Here is a 19,406-nt window from a genome sequence, read left to right on the forward strand (position 1 = left end):
TCTACTACAGGGCAGAGCTTGAAGGCCACGATATGGTACTCTGAAGGGACTCGTGAGATATCACGGAGCTGAGGGGAACCCTGAGGGTCCCTCTTACTAGGGAAGGGCATGGCTGCCAGAAACAGGACTGTGATTTATCCAAGGTCTTCCCAAAGGAGGCAGGTGTTCCTCTTTGGAAATTTATCACCTTCCTTGCTCCCTACCCCAGAGGATCCGGGCATCCCAGCATCGATTCCTCCAGCCTCCTTCCACGTAAGGCAGGAGTGACTCTCTCCTTTTGCTCATGAGAATACTTCCCAACAAAAAGCCCCCGAGGCCCCGGGTCCAGAGTAGCAATGACAGAGTTTAGCCATCCTTCCTCACACCAGACACACATGTGCACACCCCCGGCACAGGGATCTCTCAGGGGACTCACCTGGGGCGTCATTCCATGGCAGATGTACACGATGGGAACATTCTCTGTGTCTGGACCCTGATCAAGACACAAATCGGTCTTCAGAGAGTTCTGCAGCTGAAACCAGAGGAGAGACAGCCACATCAAAGAGAAAGGAACAGAGAAACAAATGCATTAAATCAGGAGAAACAAGCATTCCACTGAGACAGGCTCTATTTCCACGATCAACCCAAGTCCCCTTGAATACTATGGAAACCAACAAGCATCAGCTTTTGCCTTGCATAAAGGTGCTGAGGGAAGACCAGCCTCCTTTGAAGGGGAAGGTTCACATGTTGTTAAACAGCAAGTGGGGTTTGGGGAGCTGAGACAGTCTAGGTAAATATAAAAGATACATGTGCATGCACACACAAGACGGTGCTGGGTTTTTCATCCTCTCCATTTCCGCAGGGGTGGCACAATGGCCTTCAAGAGACCTTGGATAAAAGTCTTTGCTCTTGGGGGTTGGGGGAAGTGGGCAAGATGTTAGCTGTTTTCAGGCCTGGGATGTCCTCTGGGATCAGGCCCTCTCTGCCTCCTGCAGATCTAGCAGTGGTTGGCCAGGCCCCAGTGTTGGCCCTGCTGATGAGGGTTTTCCGGAGTGGGAGGTCTGGTGGGTGAACAGGAGAGAAACAGGCCAGGGTGGGAGCAGGAGAAGAGAGAGGTATCTCTTACCCTTACCTGCAGGCACATGGCAATCAACAGAACCAATGCCCGGGTACCGTGAACCAATGTCTGACCATGTCTAGGTAAGAAAGCCAATATTCAATGTCCCTTTTGGCATAAGCTCACTCTCACCCTTGGAAAGGGCAGCTTATAGTCCACATGGCCCTGCTCGCACACAATAGCTGAGTGGACCACAGTGGGCACCAACCTGCAGTTTAGAATGAGTTAATAATTCTCTTTCTTTCCCTCTCTCTCCTCCATCCTTTTCTCTCTGGAATGTGACCATCTCATCGTTCTCTTATCCTCTTCTAGGAGTCTAGATGAGAGACCCAGAGACTGTGGTCAGAGGGTAGTGGCCACTAGAATTGTGAGGCCATTTAGATTGGGTGTGGGGGTCTGCTGGGCCGTGTGTAAGCAGAGAAATCCAGTTGAGATCAAGGAGGAGGTGAAGCATGAGGCAGATAGAATTAGAGACAAGAGAGATCGTCCCTCCCTGCTGTGGTTTTCGTAGCTTCCCAGCTTGAATGCTCCTGCCCATTTGTACCAGTTCCTGTGCCCATAAGAGAGTTTGTGGTATCTTTACCCACCTTAACTTGAGCTAGCTTAAATAGCTCTTCCCAGCAACCAAAAGCACTCTGTTCAGAACAGGAGGTGAAGATCGGAATCCAGGGAGGACCAGGGCAATGGACCACACGTGGGTCATCTACCAGGGGAAGGTCAGAGACAGGCAGTGGCTGAGATTTGGCGGTCCTGATGGCTTGTGGCAGGAGTGCAATGAGCCCAAGTAAGGGCTGTTCTTGACAGGGGACAAGGAACAGAGTCAAATTCTTTTCCCTTGGGCTTCCTTTCCTCTATTGAGGGATAGCAGCTCAATCCCAAACTTGCAGTTTAGGGGTTCTAAAGAAATATGACCGTGTGTCAGCTCCCTAGGCAGGAGCATCCAGAAGCATCTATGCAGCAAATCCTTTATCATAAACCAAATACTTGGCTTGCCTGTGTGGGAGGAGCAGATGTAAACACACTTTGGACTTTTCCTGCAGCCCACAGAGGGGTGGGAGTCACATCTAAAGCTGAGCACTGTAATCCATTAGTGAGACCCGTTAATTGTTGTCACAAAGAGAAAGGTCCAGAGAGCCCTGATGTCAGCCTCGGCTCTCCCCTGGGCTCTCCATGCTGGCCTCTGGGTGAGGGCGTGGTAGGGCTTTTTGATAAAGTCCTCCCTGGGTCTGTGTCATTCCTCCCCCATTAAGCAGGTGGTCTATTGATACAGTTGGGAGAGAGAGGCTGGGATGGAATCCTGGCTCCAGCTGTGTGGTCACGGACAAAGCAACATAACTCCTTCTTGTCTGTTTTCTTCTCTCTCAAATAGGGATAATGATAGTGCCTACTCATAGGGCTGTTATGAGGATTAAGTGGAACCATCTACAAGTGCTTAGCACAGGGCCTGGCAAAGAGCAAATGTGCACTAATTGTTAGCTATTATTGCTGCTATAACCTTCCTGAAGGCCACGCAGGGAAACTAGCTTTTATGACTGTACCTATGTGCTGGGTACCATGGAAGTGCTTTCCATGCGTTATCCCAGCTAGTCCTCAAAATAAGCCAGACAGTCCGGAGTATTATCTCTTTTAAGGGTGAAGGAAGTGCAGAATAGTAAGACGCTCTGCCTCACCTCTTGCTGTGTAATGCTATTCCCACCCCATGGACCCTCTGTCTGGCCTTCTCTTTGCCTGACTAAGTCCTCCTCTTCCTTTGGTTCTCAGCTTCTCTGCCACTCTGGAAGCCTTTGCTGACCCAAGTCCGGGTGTGAGGCCACTGCTCTATGCTTCACCAGCACCTCCATTTCTCCTACTGTAGCACTTAGCACACTGTAGTCTTGGTGCTTCTTCACTTTGTGTCTCCTCTACTAGTCACCAGACTAGGTCTCAGTCTTCCTCACTGCCTATGACACGGGCCAGCCCTGGCACAGAGTAGACAGTGAATACACATGGAATGAATAAAGGGAGACAATGAACAGAGGAGCGCCATTCCCAAGTGAATGGCATCACAGGTGGACAAGAGGCAGAGGTGGAGTCTGTCTGTCTCAAAAGTGCAAACTCCTCCCATCATGCAAATGGTGCCACTCCCGAGACGGTGAGAGACACCCCGTGCAATGGTACGGCTATAAGCTTTAGGGTTTTGCAAACTGTCCAAGTTACACAGCGAGTTAGTAGCCAGGCTAACGTTCAGAAGCCAGGCACGCCTGTCTCCAGATGCTGCTCCATCTCTACTGTCAGCGCCAGAGCTGGGACTAATCTGAAGCCACTCTGTCCCCCAGACATGGAGCACAGTGATCCAGGGGAAGCCCACGCTCTTGCCACAGGGCCCACAGGCCCTTCCACCTGCGGGAGTAGTTAAGGGATCTCTTAGCGGATTAACGGGCTGGGTTATATAGACCTGGCACTGGCCTCACCAAGAGTCCTAGGGGTTTTTGACCTGAGCAATGCAGTTTAGGCATGAGTTGGAAGGGACCAAGAAAACAGAAACTCTGCCCCTGAGAAGACATCTGGTCTCTTCATTTCAGAATAAAAATAATCACCAGGAAGAACGATTCAGCCCCAGCAAATCCTCCCGCTCTTGAGGCTGCATCCTGCTCTGCCCAGCTCCCCCCCATCGCCCCCATTAAGCGTTCATCATGCTCCTGACGAGCAAGTGCGTCTCTGCTCATGTCAGAGCCCAGCCCGCGGAGGAGGTAGGATGCAGGGGACGCTGGCCAGGCCCTGAACGGTGGCTGGAAGTGAGCATGCAGGGGGTCAGAGACCCCTGCCAGACCCAGGGATGGCTAACACAGCTCAGCCCTCTGGGATGACGAGTGGACGGATTTCAGCATGACAGAGTGAAAAAAGCCCCGGCTATGGACTCAGACAGATCTAGATCACAACCCTGTATATGCCACTTACTATTTGACCAACCAAAGGGTTCTGGGTGTGGCAGCGAGGGGGCTACATGGTAAATCTGCTATATGTGTTCATAAGATGAGACCCTTTTACTTAGAAGACAAGAATGCCTTTGGCCAAGACCCAGAACTGCAATGGCCACATGCACACACCTCCACTGTTACTGCTTTCCCTGCCCCTCTGGTTGAGTTTGGCTAACACTGTTCAGCCACAGCTGACAGCTTGGGTAGAACGTGAATCCAGAAGCTTGCCCCGGCTCGCAGAGGTTTGGGGCCAATAGTTTCTCTGGAGCCACAGTAGCATAACTATCCTTTTTGGACTGGGCCCAATAATGGCCAAGCAGCACATACAACTTGCTATGAGCAGAGTGTGGGGGTACCAGTAGCTGCTGTGTCCTCAGGATGGTTCTGGGGAGGCAGACGGGGCTAATGGGCACCTCACAGACCATGTTTCCATGGTAACAACAGGATCTGGAGGCTCAGGTAAGAGCTGGGCAGCACCAGCTGAGGAGTTTTCTGATATCTGAATTACACCAGCCTGAGGAGTGGAGAGGCAAGAGGCCACTGGGCGCTTCTCTCAGGGCATGTCAACCATGCCATGGGGGCTCTTGTGGGAGGATATGACCCCCTCCTACAGGCTGGCCTCCAGGACTACAGAGGCCCTGTGGAGGGGGAGAAGGAGGAGTTCCTGGGATCTCGGCTCCGTCTCCTTTAGAATCCTAGGGTGTTAGAGTTGGGAGGCCCGTGAGAACACTGAGGCCAATTCTTCAGCAAGGACTCTTCCCTCCCAGGCAGATGCTGTGCCATTACTTTCCTGCGGAGGCAGGCTTTGAACTCAGCTCTGACCCCAGGTTATCAGAGGAAGAGGTCTCAGTTCTTCCTCCAAGTTTTCATCTTGGGGCATCGAAAGGTCTGAGGGGACACCCTCCAAAGGGAGGAATTGGGGTGAGGTCAGAAGCTGATGTTTCAGACTCGTTTCACTGTTGATTACCTGTGCAAACATGGCCAAGTCACTTTGCCTATCTGTTTCCCTATCTGTACTGTGGGGGGGTAATTGAGGTCACCCCAAGGGGTAGTTTCGAGGGCTGAAGTATCAGTAGAAAAACTTTGTGTGTTCAGTCAGCAAAACCCAGGTGAGATACTGTCTTGACATGAGTGCAGCCATGTTTGGCTGTTCCATTAACCTACAGCCACCAGCACACAAAGAAATATAAAGCTGCTTTCTGTGTGGTGGGAACTGGACTTTTTCCCGGGAACTGGCCCTTCTCCCATGGAGATAGTCGCAATTTGTAAGAATTTCAAGGTCCTTTGGGTGTCATAGCGTGGGACGGACTGGCCATCTGTGCCGGGCTGGGATGATAATCAGGGAAAACAATGCACATACACAACTACTGGGCTGGGACAATAGCCAGGGGGCTCAATGCATGTACGCCACTGATAACCATTTGTGCATGGGAACATTGAATGCTTGCTCTGGAAACTCTGTAACTGCTTATATAAACTGCTGGAAACCGAGCCCTGGTGAGAGTCTCACCTGTGGAGGGGACGCCCGGCCCAGGACGTGTGATTCCCGCCCAGCGTGTCAAGTGAAGGGACTCTCCCGGCAGTGGGGCGTGGATGTTGTGAGTAATTGATTTATTGTGAAGTAATTGATCTGATGTGTTCTCTTTTCAGTCAGCCTGGTGTTTCTCTTTCCGGTTGATTTGTGTCATTTCCCTTCAGTCGATCTGGTGTTTCCCTTTCCGATCCAGCTGGTATTTTTCCCTCTTATTATTTGACCTATTTGGATCTGTTTGCAGACTATCGCCTTTACTGTCCTCTATATAATAAAATATACCTTCAGTCCATTTGTTTGAAATGGAAAGTTTCTTTTACGTCTCCAATCGAATCCTCGAACCTCTCACAACAGATACCCACAAATCAATCAAGAATCATTTAAAATAGCTTAAGAGTTGCACGGTCCTGGGAGTATTGGAAGAATGGGAGAGTTTATCACATTCAAAGTAATTTAACCCTAGACAGAAAATACGTTTCTATATCTTAGACTTTCTTCTACCCAATGAGGACAGTATTATTTCACCCCATTTAACATATGAAGAAACCGAGGCCCATAGACGTTAAGGCACTTTCCAGGGAAGTAGTCTGGTCAAGACTGGAACCCGGTCCATCTGGATCCAAACCCTGTGCTCTGCCCCTCCATCGGGGGGACTGCTCTGTGCCAATCAACAAGCGGTACTAGAACATCCGCCAAATACAGAGAACTCAGGAAGGTTATATTCCCCAGGACTCCTTTCTGGGCGGCTCTGTGAGTGAGTGGAAGCATAAGCCCCGTGGGTGGGGGAGGCACACGGGCTGGTGGATGGAGCCTCAGGCACCCACGCTCGGGGGACAGCGGGTGTTTGTTACATTTCCTTGCAATCTTAACCCAACTGCAGGTTTTTGTTTTACTGAGTGGAACGTGCAGGTTTGAGGCTAGTGCTGAATTGCTGAGGACTCGAGAGGAGAGACCAAGCACCTCTCTCCAGGGAACGGAGAGGTTCTGGCTATGAAAGCCAAGGCTGCCTCGCACCTGCTGGTCAACCGCAGGGCCCTCGTGGGAGACCGAGAGGCTCTTCCCTCCTCCCCCTGCCTCTCTACGCCTCTCTCTGGTCTTGCTCTCTCTCTGGGTCTAACAGAAACCTGAGGGGCCGACTCCTTACCACCCCGTAGGCAATGATGTCCGAGTACATCCTCATCTCTGGGTACACGCTGACCAGGTACCAGCGGAAGGTCTTGCACTGCAGCTGTTTTCTCAGAGCCTTCCTTGCGGTGATGTCCCCAATGTCGATTCCTGAGTCCTGCATGGGATGCAAATGCAGAGATGCAGCGACCACAGCCTTTCCCCAGATCTTCTAACTGGGATTCCTGGACACTGTCCAGTGAAGGGACAACGTGGGAACTCAACTCACGCATCTCCCCACATGTACCTTAACCCCATATCTGTCTCCATCTGGACTGTGAAACATGAAGTCAGTATGGATGGAGATGGCCATCAAAGGCCATTGAAAATACAGATTTTAAACTAAAAAAAAAAGCTGTAGTCTGGGTGTAGGTGAAAGTAATTGGAAGAATGCAGTCTGAGTAAGGTTTTTTCCTTATCTCAAGAGATAAGATGAGAGATTCTGAGCTGTGGGAGGAGAGGGAAGGGAAAAGAGACAAAGATAGAATAATGCTAATTCGAATACTATTCCTAATAATCATAACAGCTCAGGCTTATATAACACGTACAAAGTGCTGGGCACTGTTCTGTATGAGACGTGCGTATATATTTACGTTTGTGTATATTGTCCCACTTAAACCCATGAGGTAGCACTGTATAATCCTCATTTTACGGATGAGGAGTTGAGACAAAGAGAGCTTCAGTAATTTCTGTGGTGACATGTCCAAGTCCACAGCTAATAAATGGTGGAGCTGAGAGTTGAACTCAACCAACCTGGGTCTGGAGTTCGCACTTTTAACCTTACTCTGTGCATTTGGAAGATCCTGCCCTTCTGCCTCCTAAGACCAAGTCCCTGTGGGAGAAGCAGACTCTCTTTAAGCTTGAGGTACTTAGCATAGAGAGTACTCTCATCCCTTACTTCCCAGGTGTATCAGAGAGGGGGCCCCTGAGGCATCAAGGTGTGGCAGGCAAGGGGCAGAAATGGAGACATGAATGTGTGCTGAGTGAGAGAGAGAGAGAAGCCCCCACGTTTCCTGTGGCCCCAGAGCAGAGGGAGAGCACTGAGAGGCTGTGAGCCTGCATCCCAGCTGTTGAATAGGACGCAGAATTAGCTGAAAAAGAGCTGACGCCACAGTAAAGGATGGTGAGGGGTCCCTCCAGCTGGGGATCAGATGAAGACCTGGTGACATCTCAGAGGAGGACATCATGGAGTCAGGGACCAGATGGGTCACGTGGTATCTCACAAAACACCAGCCCAGAGCAGAGACAGACAAAGACAGGGAAGTACAGCTCCCTCCCACTGACACTGTGGTCCACGTGCTGGCTCAGTGAACCCCTGGTTCTAGCATCAACTCCGGGATCAAGTTACTAGGGTTGGGTAGATAATGAATTTGACAGAGTTTACTTCTGAAATGTCTGAGAAAAATCACAAAGCTGGCTGCTGCATGTATTTGGCCATGATCAGAACAAGTTTTGCCATCAGACAAGGCGGACTTGAGTAAAAACAAAATGTAGACATAGAAGAAATACATTTATTTTTGCCCACCAGGATTCAGGTAATAAAAAAATTTGAACCTGCTGCAGCCTGAAGGTTTAAGTTCCACACTCCTAAGGTGTAATTTCAGTGAGTTCCCATTTCTTTTTTTTATTGAAGTACAGTTGATATACAATATTATATTAGTTTCAGGTGCACAACATAGTGATTCAACATTGATATACATTATGAAATGTCACCATGGAAAGTCTAGTAACTCCTTGATGACCTCATCCATGACTTGTCTACTCCTTGGCTTCTGCCTAGAGCCTCCTAGCAACTGCTACGTGGCCTTTCTCTGCTGGACCCCAGCTCCCTTACAATCAGGAAACATGTTAGACTTATCTCTATGCCCCAGGCATAGCTCTGTGCCTGAACTATATTGATGAGACCGAGTTAAGAAAATCTTTATGAAGTGGTGAACACAACAACTGGTATTAAATGTAACCTACTCACACCGCTTCCCCCATCAAGGGATCTGTTAGGTATTAACCCTTTAAACTTCCCTGCACTTTATCTTTTTATCACAAAACTACTTGTGGGGACCCAGGCCTTCCCCCTTTGTGCTATAACTGCCTGCGTGTGACGACAAGTTAACACTGTGTCTCAGCATTTACCGAGAGCCGCTAGAAGAACCTGTCTCAGGAAGGCCTCTGTATTTTCCTAAAATTCTGAGTTCCCATGGGGAAACTTCCTTTCTGTACTCAGGATCAAGGGGAAGTTTTCCTCTCTCCCTACGATCTAATCAAAGGTGGGAGAGAGTCCATCAGAGGTCCATCTCTAACTTTTAGAGGATCAAGAACTAGACCTCTGCTCAGCTTCTATTTCTGGATATCGTGTCCCTTTCCTCTTCCTGTTTATTAACTGACTCCTGCCTTTCTGTTTTAATGGTTCAGCACGCCTGTACTGTGTGTCTACTGTAAACTGCATCAAACCCTTTTTCAGAGCAGGGGGCAGAAATTGAGAAATAAGCAAACTTTCTCAGAGAAGGTCATCTTGTCCCTTACTATTAGAAAACAATAAACGTTATCTCCTCACTTTGCTGAATATTTAGTGTAGTGGGTTGAATAGTGTCCCCCACCACCCTCAAAATTCGTGCCCACCCAGAACCTCCAAATGTGACCTTATTTGGAAGTAGGGTCCTTGCAGATATAATTAACTAGAGATCTTGAGATGACCTCATTCTGGAGTTAGGGTGGGCCCTAAGTCCAATGACTGCTATCTTTATAAGAGAAAGGAGAGGGAGGTTCGGCCACAGAGGCACAGAGACAGAGGCAGAGACTGGAGTGATGCCTCCACAAGCCAGGAGCCACCAGACACTGGAAGAGGCAAGGAAGGATCCTCCGCTAGAGCCTTTGGAGGGAGCATGGCCCTGCCAGCACCTTGATTTTGGGCTTCGGGCCTCCAGAACTGTGAGAGAACAAATTTCTGTTGTTTAAATCCACCTGGTTTGTGGTAATTTGTTATGGCAGCCCTAGGAAACTAATATACTTAGCCACACAAAGAGCTATCCAGTATTCCTGCCTGTGTGTGCAGCCACACACACAATTCCTTGTAGCCAAACCTAAAGAAGGGCCGTGGCCCGAGTACTGTGGTCAGTCCTTGCTGGCACTCAGCCTGTCTTCAGGCAAGAGCAAGTGAGGGCAGGTCTAGAGTTCCTGAACCCTGTGTAAAAAAAATCAATGCTTTGCTGCAGGCTGACTTTCTGTTTGTTGATAAGCAAACTGATTTTCAGTTAAAGTAGAAGGTTGCAAGAGCCGGAGGCTCCTCTGGCCTTCCGAAAGCTTGGACTGAACTTGGTAAGGGAGCAGGTGAGAGAGCCGGCTCTGCTCGCTGCACAGCCCGGGAGGACTCAGCATAGCAAAGGAGGATGCCGGCCCAGCAAGGGTATTTTAGAGATGCGGCGGGAATGCAGAGGGCGTGAGTGATAACATCAACAACAAGAGCAAACACTTATCCAGTGCCTTCTATTTGCAAGCATTGATCAGTCTTTCTGTATATTAACTTATGTAGTTCTCAAGGCAGCCACTGGGCAGGAGTGAAGGGTTCCAGCTCTACATTCGCAGCTAGGATGCTGGAGATGAAAGGTTAAGTAAATAGGTAACAGATGAGCCTGTGATTGAGCAGAAGGTACTGGGACGCTGCCACATCCCGGGCAGCTGGGAAAACATGGAGGACACGCAGCATCCACGCTTCCACTCTCTTTTTTCCTTTTCAGCTCATCTTTACTGAGTGCCTAGTATGTGTCAGGTGCTGTCATAAGAACTGCGCATACGATAGGGAGAAGCCACAGTCTGCCCGAAAGGAGAGTCTGGAAGATGCAGACAAGTCAACAGATTCTTTGCACACAGTGTGAAGCATGGAGGGGAGCAGGGAGTGCTAAGGGACAACAGAGGGGGGGGCCTTTAGTCCATCTCATGGTGTGGGGCAGCCGGGATGCTGGGGAAGGGGAGGTGAGCAGCCAAGGAAGGCTTCCCAGAGTAGGTGATGCTAGAGGTGAGTTTAGAAAGAGGAGCAGGATTAGCTAAACTAACGTTACGCAAACTTGGCTGCCCCAAACCAGCACCTGGAGAGCTTTTTACAGATTCTGGCGCCACTACATGTCTCCTCATCAGAATCTCTGAGGATGAGACCCAGAATCAGTATTTTTAAAAGCTCTCCAAGTGATTCTGATGCAGTTGGTTTGCAGATTTGCTTTTAGGAGCCCTTGATCAAGGGAGAAAGGGATTACACATAGGGCCAGCAGATCCCCTTGTAAATAAGCATCAGTGAGGTTTTACCGGGCTGTGACCAAGTGCCCCGCATTGTGATAGGCATGGTGACACAAGTATGAATAATACAATCTGTCCTCAGGAGCCCACAGTCCAGTGCAGTGGCTCTCAGCCCTGGATGGACATTACAATCCCCAAGGAGCTTTCCAAAAAAAAAAGGATCCTGGCTCCCCTTTCAAACCAACTAAGTCATAATCTCTGGGGCTGGAGCCCAAGTGATTTTAAAGTTCAGCCAGATTTGAGAGCCACTGGTCTCATGAGTGAGAGACTTTCAGACAATAGAACATTCTTTTACAGGGTGGTGATGCAATGAGAAAGACATGCACGCAAAAAGGGGCATTCTCCCCAGCTGGGGCTGGCTTCCTAGAGGAGAGGTCACTGGAGCTGAGTCTAAAAGGACGGAGGGGAATTGGGAAGGGTGGAGGCCTGGGAAGAGGTTTTGGGTTAGGAATTCCAAGCGGAGAGGACAAAATGAGCCAACACACAGAGGTGAGAAAGAGCGTGGTATGGACAGGGAGCTCTGGGCAGTTCCTATAGTCCATGCAGGCTACAGAGATTCCAAACCAGGGATGGTGCGAGGTGGAGCTGGAGAGGTGTGCAGAGCAGCAAGCTTAGATCTGTGTCAGACGCGGGACTTTATGCCTGATCTTGTGCACAATGGAGAGTCATTTCAAGATTTTAAGCAAGGCAATGACATGGTTGCTGTGAGCTTTTTAAAGGTAACTTTGGGTGGTGTGGAAGGTAGATTTGAGGGGAATAAGACTTGAGCCAGGGAAAGCAGTTAGAGGCTGTTGCAGAGGCAGAGACAAGGCCTGAACTCAGACATTAGAGGAGGTAGGAATGGAGAGGAGAGCTCGGTGCTGGACCGGGGATGGGCACTGAAAGAGAGGAGGATTAAAGGAAGATGCTCAGTTTTCAGCGCATACGTCTGGACAGATGGTGGTATCATGAACTGAGACAGAGAACAAGAACAGGAGCAGATTTGATGGGAAAAAGATGTACTCAGCTTTGGTCAGATTTAGTCTGAAGTGCCTGTGGGACACCCAGGAGAAGATGTGCTGCTGTAAGTCTGAAGCTAAGGGCAGAAGTTGGGGCTGGAGATATTAATTAGGAAGTCCTCAACATGTAGGTGTGAGGAGAACCCAAGAGTAGCTGAGATCACCCCGGGAGATGTGTATAATGAGAGCAGCCAGCCCAGAATGGAGCCCTGGGGAGCACCCACATCCAGTGGAAGTAAGAGTTGCCTGCAAGTGTTGGGAGCAATTGAGAGAGACGAGGATACTCTGGGGTATAGAATCATGGAGCCAAGGAGTAAGGAGTTTCAAGGAGAAGGTGAGATCCTGTCTAAAGACTTTAAAATGTCCATTAAATTAGGCAGTTAGGAGGCCCATGGTGACTTTGTCAAAAGCAGTTCTGATGTAGTATTGGGAAGTGACTTGAGAAGTGAGTGGGAGGTGAAAAAGTGTTGACTCTTTCTAGAAGTCTGAAAGAGGTATGAGAGGGAGTTTGGACATAGAAAGGAATGGGGGGTGGCGTGTCAAGAGGAAACACTCTGACCCCTTCCTTCTCCACCTAAGGCTTAACCTGGACACTCCCACCTCTTGTCTGCCTTTCTGGTATTCACTCCCCACCTCCCCCCACTCACCTGACTTTGGCTTGAACTATCCCTCGGAGGAGGACAGACAGACACTGAGTTCCATCACTTTCCAATTATTTTTACCTACTCAGCTCTCTACTATTCATCGGATTTGCTGTCTATTTCAAATCTGGCAGCTACCATAAGGGGAGAGGGCTAGAAGGCTTGCATCTTTGGGGTGCAGAGAGGAGGCGGTAGGAGTATGGACAGGACCCAGTGCTGTAGCAGAGCCTGGGGATCTACAAGGCTTCACTGGTGAGCTCCTGGGGAGTTTCCAAATGTTCTTAACATTCTGCTATCAGAAGATACCAACAGCGGGACTCAGCATCCTGCCCAGAATACTGTAATCCAACGCCCACAGCCACAGATGGGTCTAGAAGGCACCGCTGTTTCCCTAGAAACACTCCCACTGTCAGGGACGCATTATGGTGCTCGTTCATTAGGGTTTGGCACTGCTCCGGCTGATACTCCTTGGCTACTCGTTCTTCTTCCCAGCTGCTGAAATCTCACTGGTTATAGGAATATGCAACCCAACCCAAGCCCCCTCTACCATGGTGGTGGTGGGGGGTGGTGTGGGGGGGTGTTGCTTAAAAGCTCCTATCCATGGCCCAGCATACTCTTTCAATCACTCAGCCAGAGCAACATTAGCTTGGTGGAGAGATGAGGGAACAGGGCCTTCATATGGAAACTTTAAGCAAAGATCCATCATTTCCCTATTAGGAAGAGAGAGCTGACACTTTCTAAAGAACTCCCAAGGGGAAGCCACGGCCTTGGGAGGAAAGAAGAAGGTCATGCAGTCAACAGCTCTTGTCTCACATAGAATGCAATGTAAGCAATGCTCTCCAGGCAGACAGGCTGGTAAGTAGATTGGGATCTGGTGGCAGGCATCTGTTGGGTTCTCCCAACTCAGTGGTCCAAGGTCATTTCCAGATGACACACAGCAAGGCTGAACAAAACTACTAAAGAAACATTGCATTCTTTCTTGGACTTCTTAAGTGTAGGTGACGAGAGGGACAGAGGACAGTGGCAGGCAATGATGAGGTTCTGTGAAGGTTAGAAGCAGCCTAAAAAATGTCCAGGATAGGTCCCTTCTCCTCCTGAGGGTTCCTGTGGGAGTATATCCCATCTCCATCCGTGTGGCTCAAGAAATCCCAAAGGCACATGAACATTCCTCATTGCTCTGGTCAAAAGTTCGATAGACAAGCTTGAATCCAGTCTACAGGGAGACTACGGTGCATTTTGCGAGTTTTGGTAATTACTGGTATATTTGTAATCTAGGGCCATGAAACACCTAATGTCAGAGAAGCTGAGGGCCTGGGAGCAGGAAGGAACCTCGGAGCCATTTGGTCCAATTTTCTCAATTAAAATGAGGACACTTCAAGAGAGACGTCCTCCTTCAAGCATGCTGACCAGGGATGGGGTAGGATAAGACATGGCTTAGTGCCTCATAGTCAGCCCCATTTCTTCAACATGTAGTATCTTTGGGGGTTGAGAGTTCACTCTAGCATGACAAACAAGACTCTGGCTGACCCATGGGAAGAAGGGTTTAGTCCCATGTTTTGTTTGTTTTTTCCCACCAAACCCCAAGAAACCCATCCCCATGGGGCTTCATACCTCTTGGGGGATGTTCCATGCCATGTAGACGTGGCTTTTAAATTCGTCCATCCAGACTTCAGCCACCCTGAGGGCATTCCTGCGGACATGGGCGGTGAGGTCCTCGGTGTAGGGCTTGTGGGCTCGCTCAATGTGGGCAATCCGAGAACAAGGCAGGACCTCCACGCTCCCACCACACTGCCACACCTGTAGAAGACACAGAGCCACTCATCAATGCCCAGACCTGACTCTGAGTCTCTAAACCAGACCAGAAGTGACCACTCAACAGGAGCACAGACAAATCTCTTCACCTTGTCTCTTCAGACTATGGTCTGCAAAGGGAGTGAGCTGTACCTTATTTCTACTCCTAGAGCAGGAAGGTTATTGAGTCATTAATTCATGTCTTGTTTCCTGTTGCTGTGGATTTTCTAGCAAAGAATTAATGCACTTCCTCTCTCCATCCCTTCCACTCCCCCAAAGAAGAGACCAGACATTTTGTGATCAAAGATCTGAGTTCTCCTTGCCCCTGGGGAGAAGTTAACAAAACCCTTGATAATGGTCTCTGCAGCAGTGCTTGACATGGAGGGGCCAGCAGAGAATCCCAGCAGAGATGTTATCTTGAAATGGACCACCCGGGCCTGGACATGGATTAGTGATCACCACAGGGAGAGCGCCAGGCGCCCTTCTCCTGCTCCATCTTTCCTGGGCCCTGAGTTCTGATAGAACCCAAGAGAGAGGGGGCTACAAGGAAGGGAAAGGTATGAAACTTCTCATTGACCTTGGTGAGTATGAGCTTAAATCTGATGCAGTTTGAACTTGAAAAATAAAGAAAAGTGACCTAGAACTCTGAGTGTTGAGGGGCAGTGTCCTGGAGCTCTTGCCAGTCATTCCAGCCACTCTGAACTTTCAGTGTTCCAGAAGGTACACATCCTTTTGTGCCTTTAGACTTTTGCCCATTCTATCTGTAACTTTAGAAAGCCCTCCCCACTCCTTCTCCAGCTGAAAAAATATCATCTCTCAAGATCTTGGCCGCATGGCCGCTCTGTTGCGGAGTCTTTGCTCAATGGGGGAAGTGCCAGTTGCTCCATCGTCTGGCCCTCAAAGCTCTTGATATCCCAACTTACTTGCTGATAGGTCAGCCTCCCTCCCTCCTTCTATGTTCCTGGAGGGCAGAACGCTTATCTCACTCATTTCTCATCTCTAGCACCTAACACAAGGCCTGGTACACACAGGTAATTTGTAAATACCTGTGCAATAAATATATAAATGATTGGTGTTTAATCAGTCAATCAATCAATAAATGGTTGATGCTTAATAAATGTGGGATGAATCTGAAATACTTGGTCAGAATTGACGAATGAGACTTCTGAGTGAAAGCAATCAACATCTCTTGGTGGACAGCAGTGGTCACTTGTCAGGTACCGTCAACCGGACAACCTGGCCGATAATGTTCACACTTATAACATGTACACATCAGCAAACACAGGTGTTCATCCAAGACAAGGTCAGCTTGGATTTAGCTTAATTCCCTCCATGTTAGTTGGAAGAGAATGTCTTCTCTTCCACTAGTCTCTTTCACTCCACTTGGTCCCTATAGGCTGTTCGAGTTGGAAGGCAATTGACTGACTTACCACTTTCTAAGCTTGTCTTGCATTTAGTATATTATTTAGGGCCAATGGGAAGGAAACAAGTATTTCTGCTGAGCATGTGCCATCTACCAGGCACTGGACTGTGTATGTGGGGAGGCAGCGTAGCATGGCGGTTATGAGCAGAGGGTCTGGAATCAGACTACACGGGTTCAAATCCTGGCTTTGTTTCACACTAGCTGCCTGACCTTGGGTAAGTCAGTTGATCTCATTGCACTTTAGTTTCCTCATCTCAAACAGGGGTCATAATAATACCTATCTCATGAAGCTGTTGAGATTACAGCGATGATGTGCAAAGCGCTTAGAAAAATGCCTGGCACGTAACAAGCACTCAAACAGCCTCAGCTATTACTGCACAAGTTCTACAGCAGAATCTTCAGAATAAGCTGTGAGGTGGTTCTTGTTGCCTCTAATTCCAGATGAGGAAACTGAGACTAAAGACGCTCCCTTGCCCAGGACCACACAGCTGGGACTGAAGACAAAGGATCTGCCTGACCCCCAGTGAAGCTCAAGAAAGAGCCAGTGCTTCCCATCGTCACCATCTTTGAAAGTAGTTCCCGCACCCAGGGGTGGGAGCCATGGAAGGCTCCAGGCGGTGCACCTTCATTTCCATGACCTACACACTCTGGGGATTGTGCTGATTTCCAATTCACTTTGCTCAGATTTTCAGGGAAAGCCTGTGAATACTGTGACTATGTTATTGATAACACAAAGAGGCAGGGTAATTATTCTTTTTGCAACTGGAACGGAGGCTATTACTTGACATATTTCAGCAACACAACACAGAATATGATTCGTAACAAAACTCTTTTATTACGAGACCTGTTTCTTAAGGAGTCAGTCCACGATTCATCTTAAAAGCGGGCGCATCTCCTAGTTCTCATGAGAGGAGGGCTGCAGCACCTTCACGTGCCCTCAGCCCACCGTGAAAGGAGCAATGGGAACTCACTGGTGAGCTCCTGAATCCACTCCCCTTCCCCTTCCCTGGCCTGCAGCCCCTGCCCTTGTCCAGACCACCCTCAAGTCATGTCTCCTCTGGCCTCTGCAACAGCCTCCAGAAAACCGATCTCCCTCCTGCCTTCCTCCTCCAGTCTCCTCTCCACCTAGCAGCCAGAGCAATCTTTTGAAGGTGTAAATTGAATCACGTGCCCCCCTGCACAGCGCCCTCCCCAGCACGGCCCCTGAGGCTCCTGGGGTCTGGCCCCTGCCCACCCCTCCAGCCTCACGCTTGCGTCCCGATACACTCTGTGCTGCAGCCACACTGAAATGTTTTTACTTCCTCCAGCATGCTGGATTTTCCCTCACCTCTGGACTTCTGCACATGCAATCACATACCCCACCCCACCCTGCTGCCCCCAACTCATCCTGGGGGTGTCAATTCAGCATCATGTCACTGTAACCCCTTCTACTAGATTAGCATGTCATGCTCTGTGGCCCCTGCCCTGTCTGCCCCCATCACAGCACTCTTGTACTTGCTTGTTTATTTATCTCCGTCCCTCTTTCAAAACGTTCTCAAGATCTTCACCAGATTCTCCTTTAGACATGTGCTAAATGGTGCCCAGGACAGATCACAGGTTTCCAGCAGAGGTGGGCGGCTAGGTGGGTGGGAGTGGCACATAGCCTTTTAATGTACAGCTTTGGAGCCAGCAGGAACTGTATTCCAATTTTTTACCTCCACCACCCGTGGCTGTGTCACCTTTGGCAGGTTACTGCCAAGGTGTACTTCTCCTCCCAAGCCTCAATGTCGTCTGGTGGAAGAGGGGGATGGAGTGCGGATTCGTGTTCAACCCTGTGCTTGTCTCAGAGTGAGGACTGTACGCATGGCAGTCAAGGGGGTGGGGACAGGACAGCTCCGTCAGTTCTGGCCCATGTGCTGGCTGAGTGGCAACTTTGGGATACTTAACCTCTCATCTATGAAACGTGCATGACAGTGGGTGCTGCACTGGCTTTTGGCCTCTGGAAGCCCCTTGCAGAATATTGTAAGCCCTCAGTCTGTGCTAGTTATTATTATTTTATAATAACCCTTATAATCTCTGCTATTTGGCTCCCCCTGTACATCCATCTTCAGGGAACAAATGATGCAGAGGACTCGGGTGTCTGGCTGATGCCCAACAAACAACAGCTGAGCTAACTTCCAGAGTGCCTGGCCCAGCGAGGTGGGGTGCACAGGATCCTCCCCAGAGAATGGAAGCACTTGTTAATCTGGAGGTCACCTCCACTCTCCTCTCTTCTGTGAAAAGGAACTCATCTACGGAGAGAGCTGCCTCGGATACAGGAGCAGAAGACGTGCATCACCCCACCACTTCTGGACCCTGCCCAATGACACTGAAATAAACAAGAGAAAGCCTGTGCGCTCTGGTCCCCCCATGATGAGTGACTTTGCTGATCAATAGCTTGACACAGAGAGATTCTTGAAAGTCTTACCCACAGATGACCTCAGAGACCCTCTCATGGATGGTGGACAAAGGATAGGAAAAAAAATCACTGGTGTTTGGACCTTGTGAAAGATGACATCATGAAACTTCCATGGACGCTTGGGAGGGGCAGAGGATGAGGAAGTGAGAGAAAGGGAGCTGGGCCTGGGACATGTCATAGCTGCCATGATGTAGCAAGACCCAGACCAGATGGAGGCTATAGACAGGAGGAATTTTACCAGAGAAGCAGGGCCACTGGGTAGAGGGCAAAGATGTGGGACAGAATGACGGCTTAGTATTGCAAGTTCGGAGGGTGGAGATGCCAAGAGAAGGGAGGGCAGGGGGGTACCAAAGGGGTGGCTGAGAAATGAAGGCCAAGGGACAGTAACCAAGAAGGCAGGTGAGGTCACAGGGCACAGGAAGCAACCACCAAGATGTAGGACTTAATTTTTACATAGGGTGCGTGTGACTTAGGCTTGTAATAACAAGTGAGGCATGTGCTAGTCCTACAGGCGCTGGGGACACCCGACGCTTGTCATCCCTGGGCTGGACCTCTGGATGGGCACTGGGCAACATGTTTCTTGACCACACCAAGTTCTTTCCTGTGTCTGTGTCTTTGCATCTGCTATCCCATCTTTCTGGAATAATTTCCTCCTACTAGTTAGGCAGCTCAAATATTACCTTCTTTGACCCACCCAGTCTAAATTAGATTCCCTCTGAATCCTTTTACCGCCCCACGCTTTTTCTTAATAACACTTATTACAATACTTCTATTTATGTATTTATTCCTTCAATGTCTCCCCCCTGCCCTACTAGACTGTAAGCCCCAGGAAGACAAGCATCACCTTGTACACATCAGCACTGGGCATTTAGTATATATTCAGTGACTGTTATTTGAATGAGCGACTCCAGCCATCCGAGAGTCCTGGGCTTCCACTAACTGTAGAGAGGTGGTTTTAACTTGCTCAGCTAGATCCCCTAATAAAGGCCATAAACATAAAATACGGCCAGATTTTACTGAGAACAATGACTTCCTTCAAACCCAAGTGGTTTTCAGTAAAGCTCTGACATTTAAGCACACACCG

General features: G+C 49.3%; 1 protein-coding gene across 2 annotated transcripts in view; it reads right to left on the minus strand.

Annotated features, from left to right (window-relative positions):
• Positions 1–19,406, minus strand: part of GALNT18 (polypeptide N-acetylgalactosaminyltransferase 18) — a 342,317-nt gene that overhangs the window by 47,129 nt on the left and 275,782 nt on the right. Inside the window, exons 7-9 of one of the 2 annotated variants that reach the window (XM_058545985.1) lie at positions 14,283–14,468; positions 6,729–6,866; positions 416–511 (exon numbers count right to left, since the gene is read on the minus strand). In XM_058545985.1, coding sequence (XP_058401968.1) covers positions 416–511; positions 6,729–6,866; positions 14,283–14,468 — 420 coding nt within the window. The remainder of the gene's footprint in view (positions 1–415; positions 512–6,728; positions 6,867–14,282; positions 14,469–19,406) is intronic. The other variant, XM_058545987.1, reaches the window with a different exon arrangement.

This window comes from Diceros bicornis, chromosome 7 (genome assembly GCF_020826845.1).
Source record: "Diceros bicornis minor isolate mBicDic1 chromosome 7, mDicBic1.mat.cur, whole genome shotgun sequence".
Lineage (NCBI taxonomy): Eukaryota > Metazoa > Chordata > Mammalia > Perissodactyla > Rhinocerotidae > Diceros > Diceros bicornis.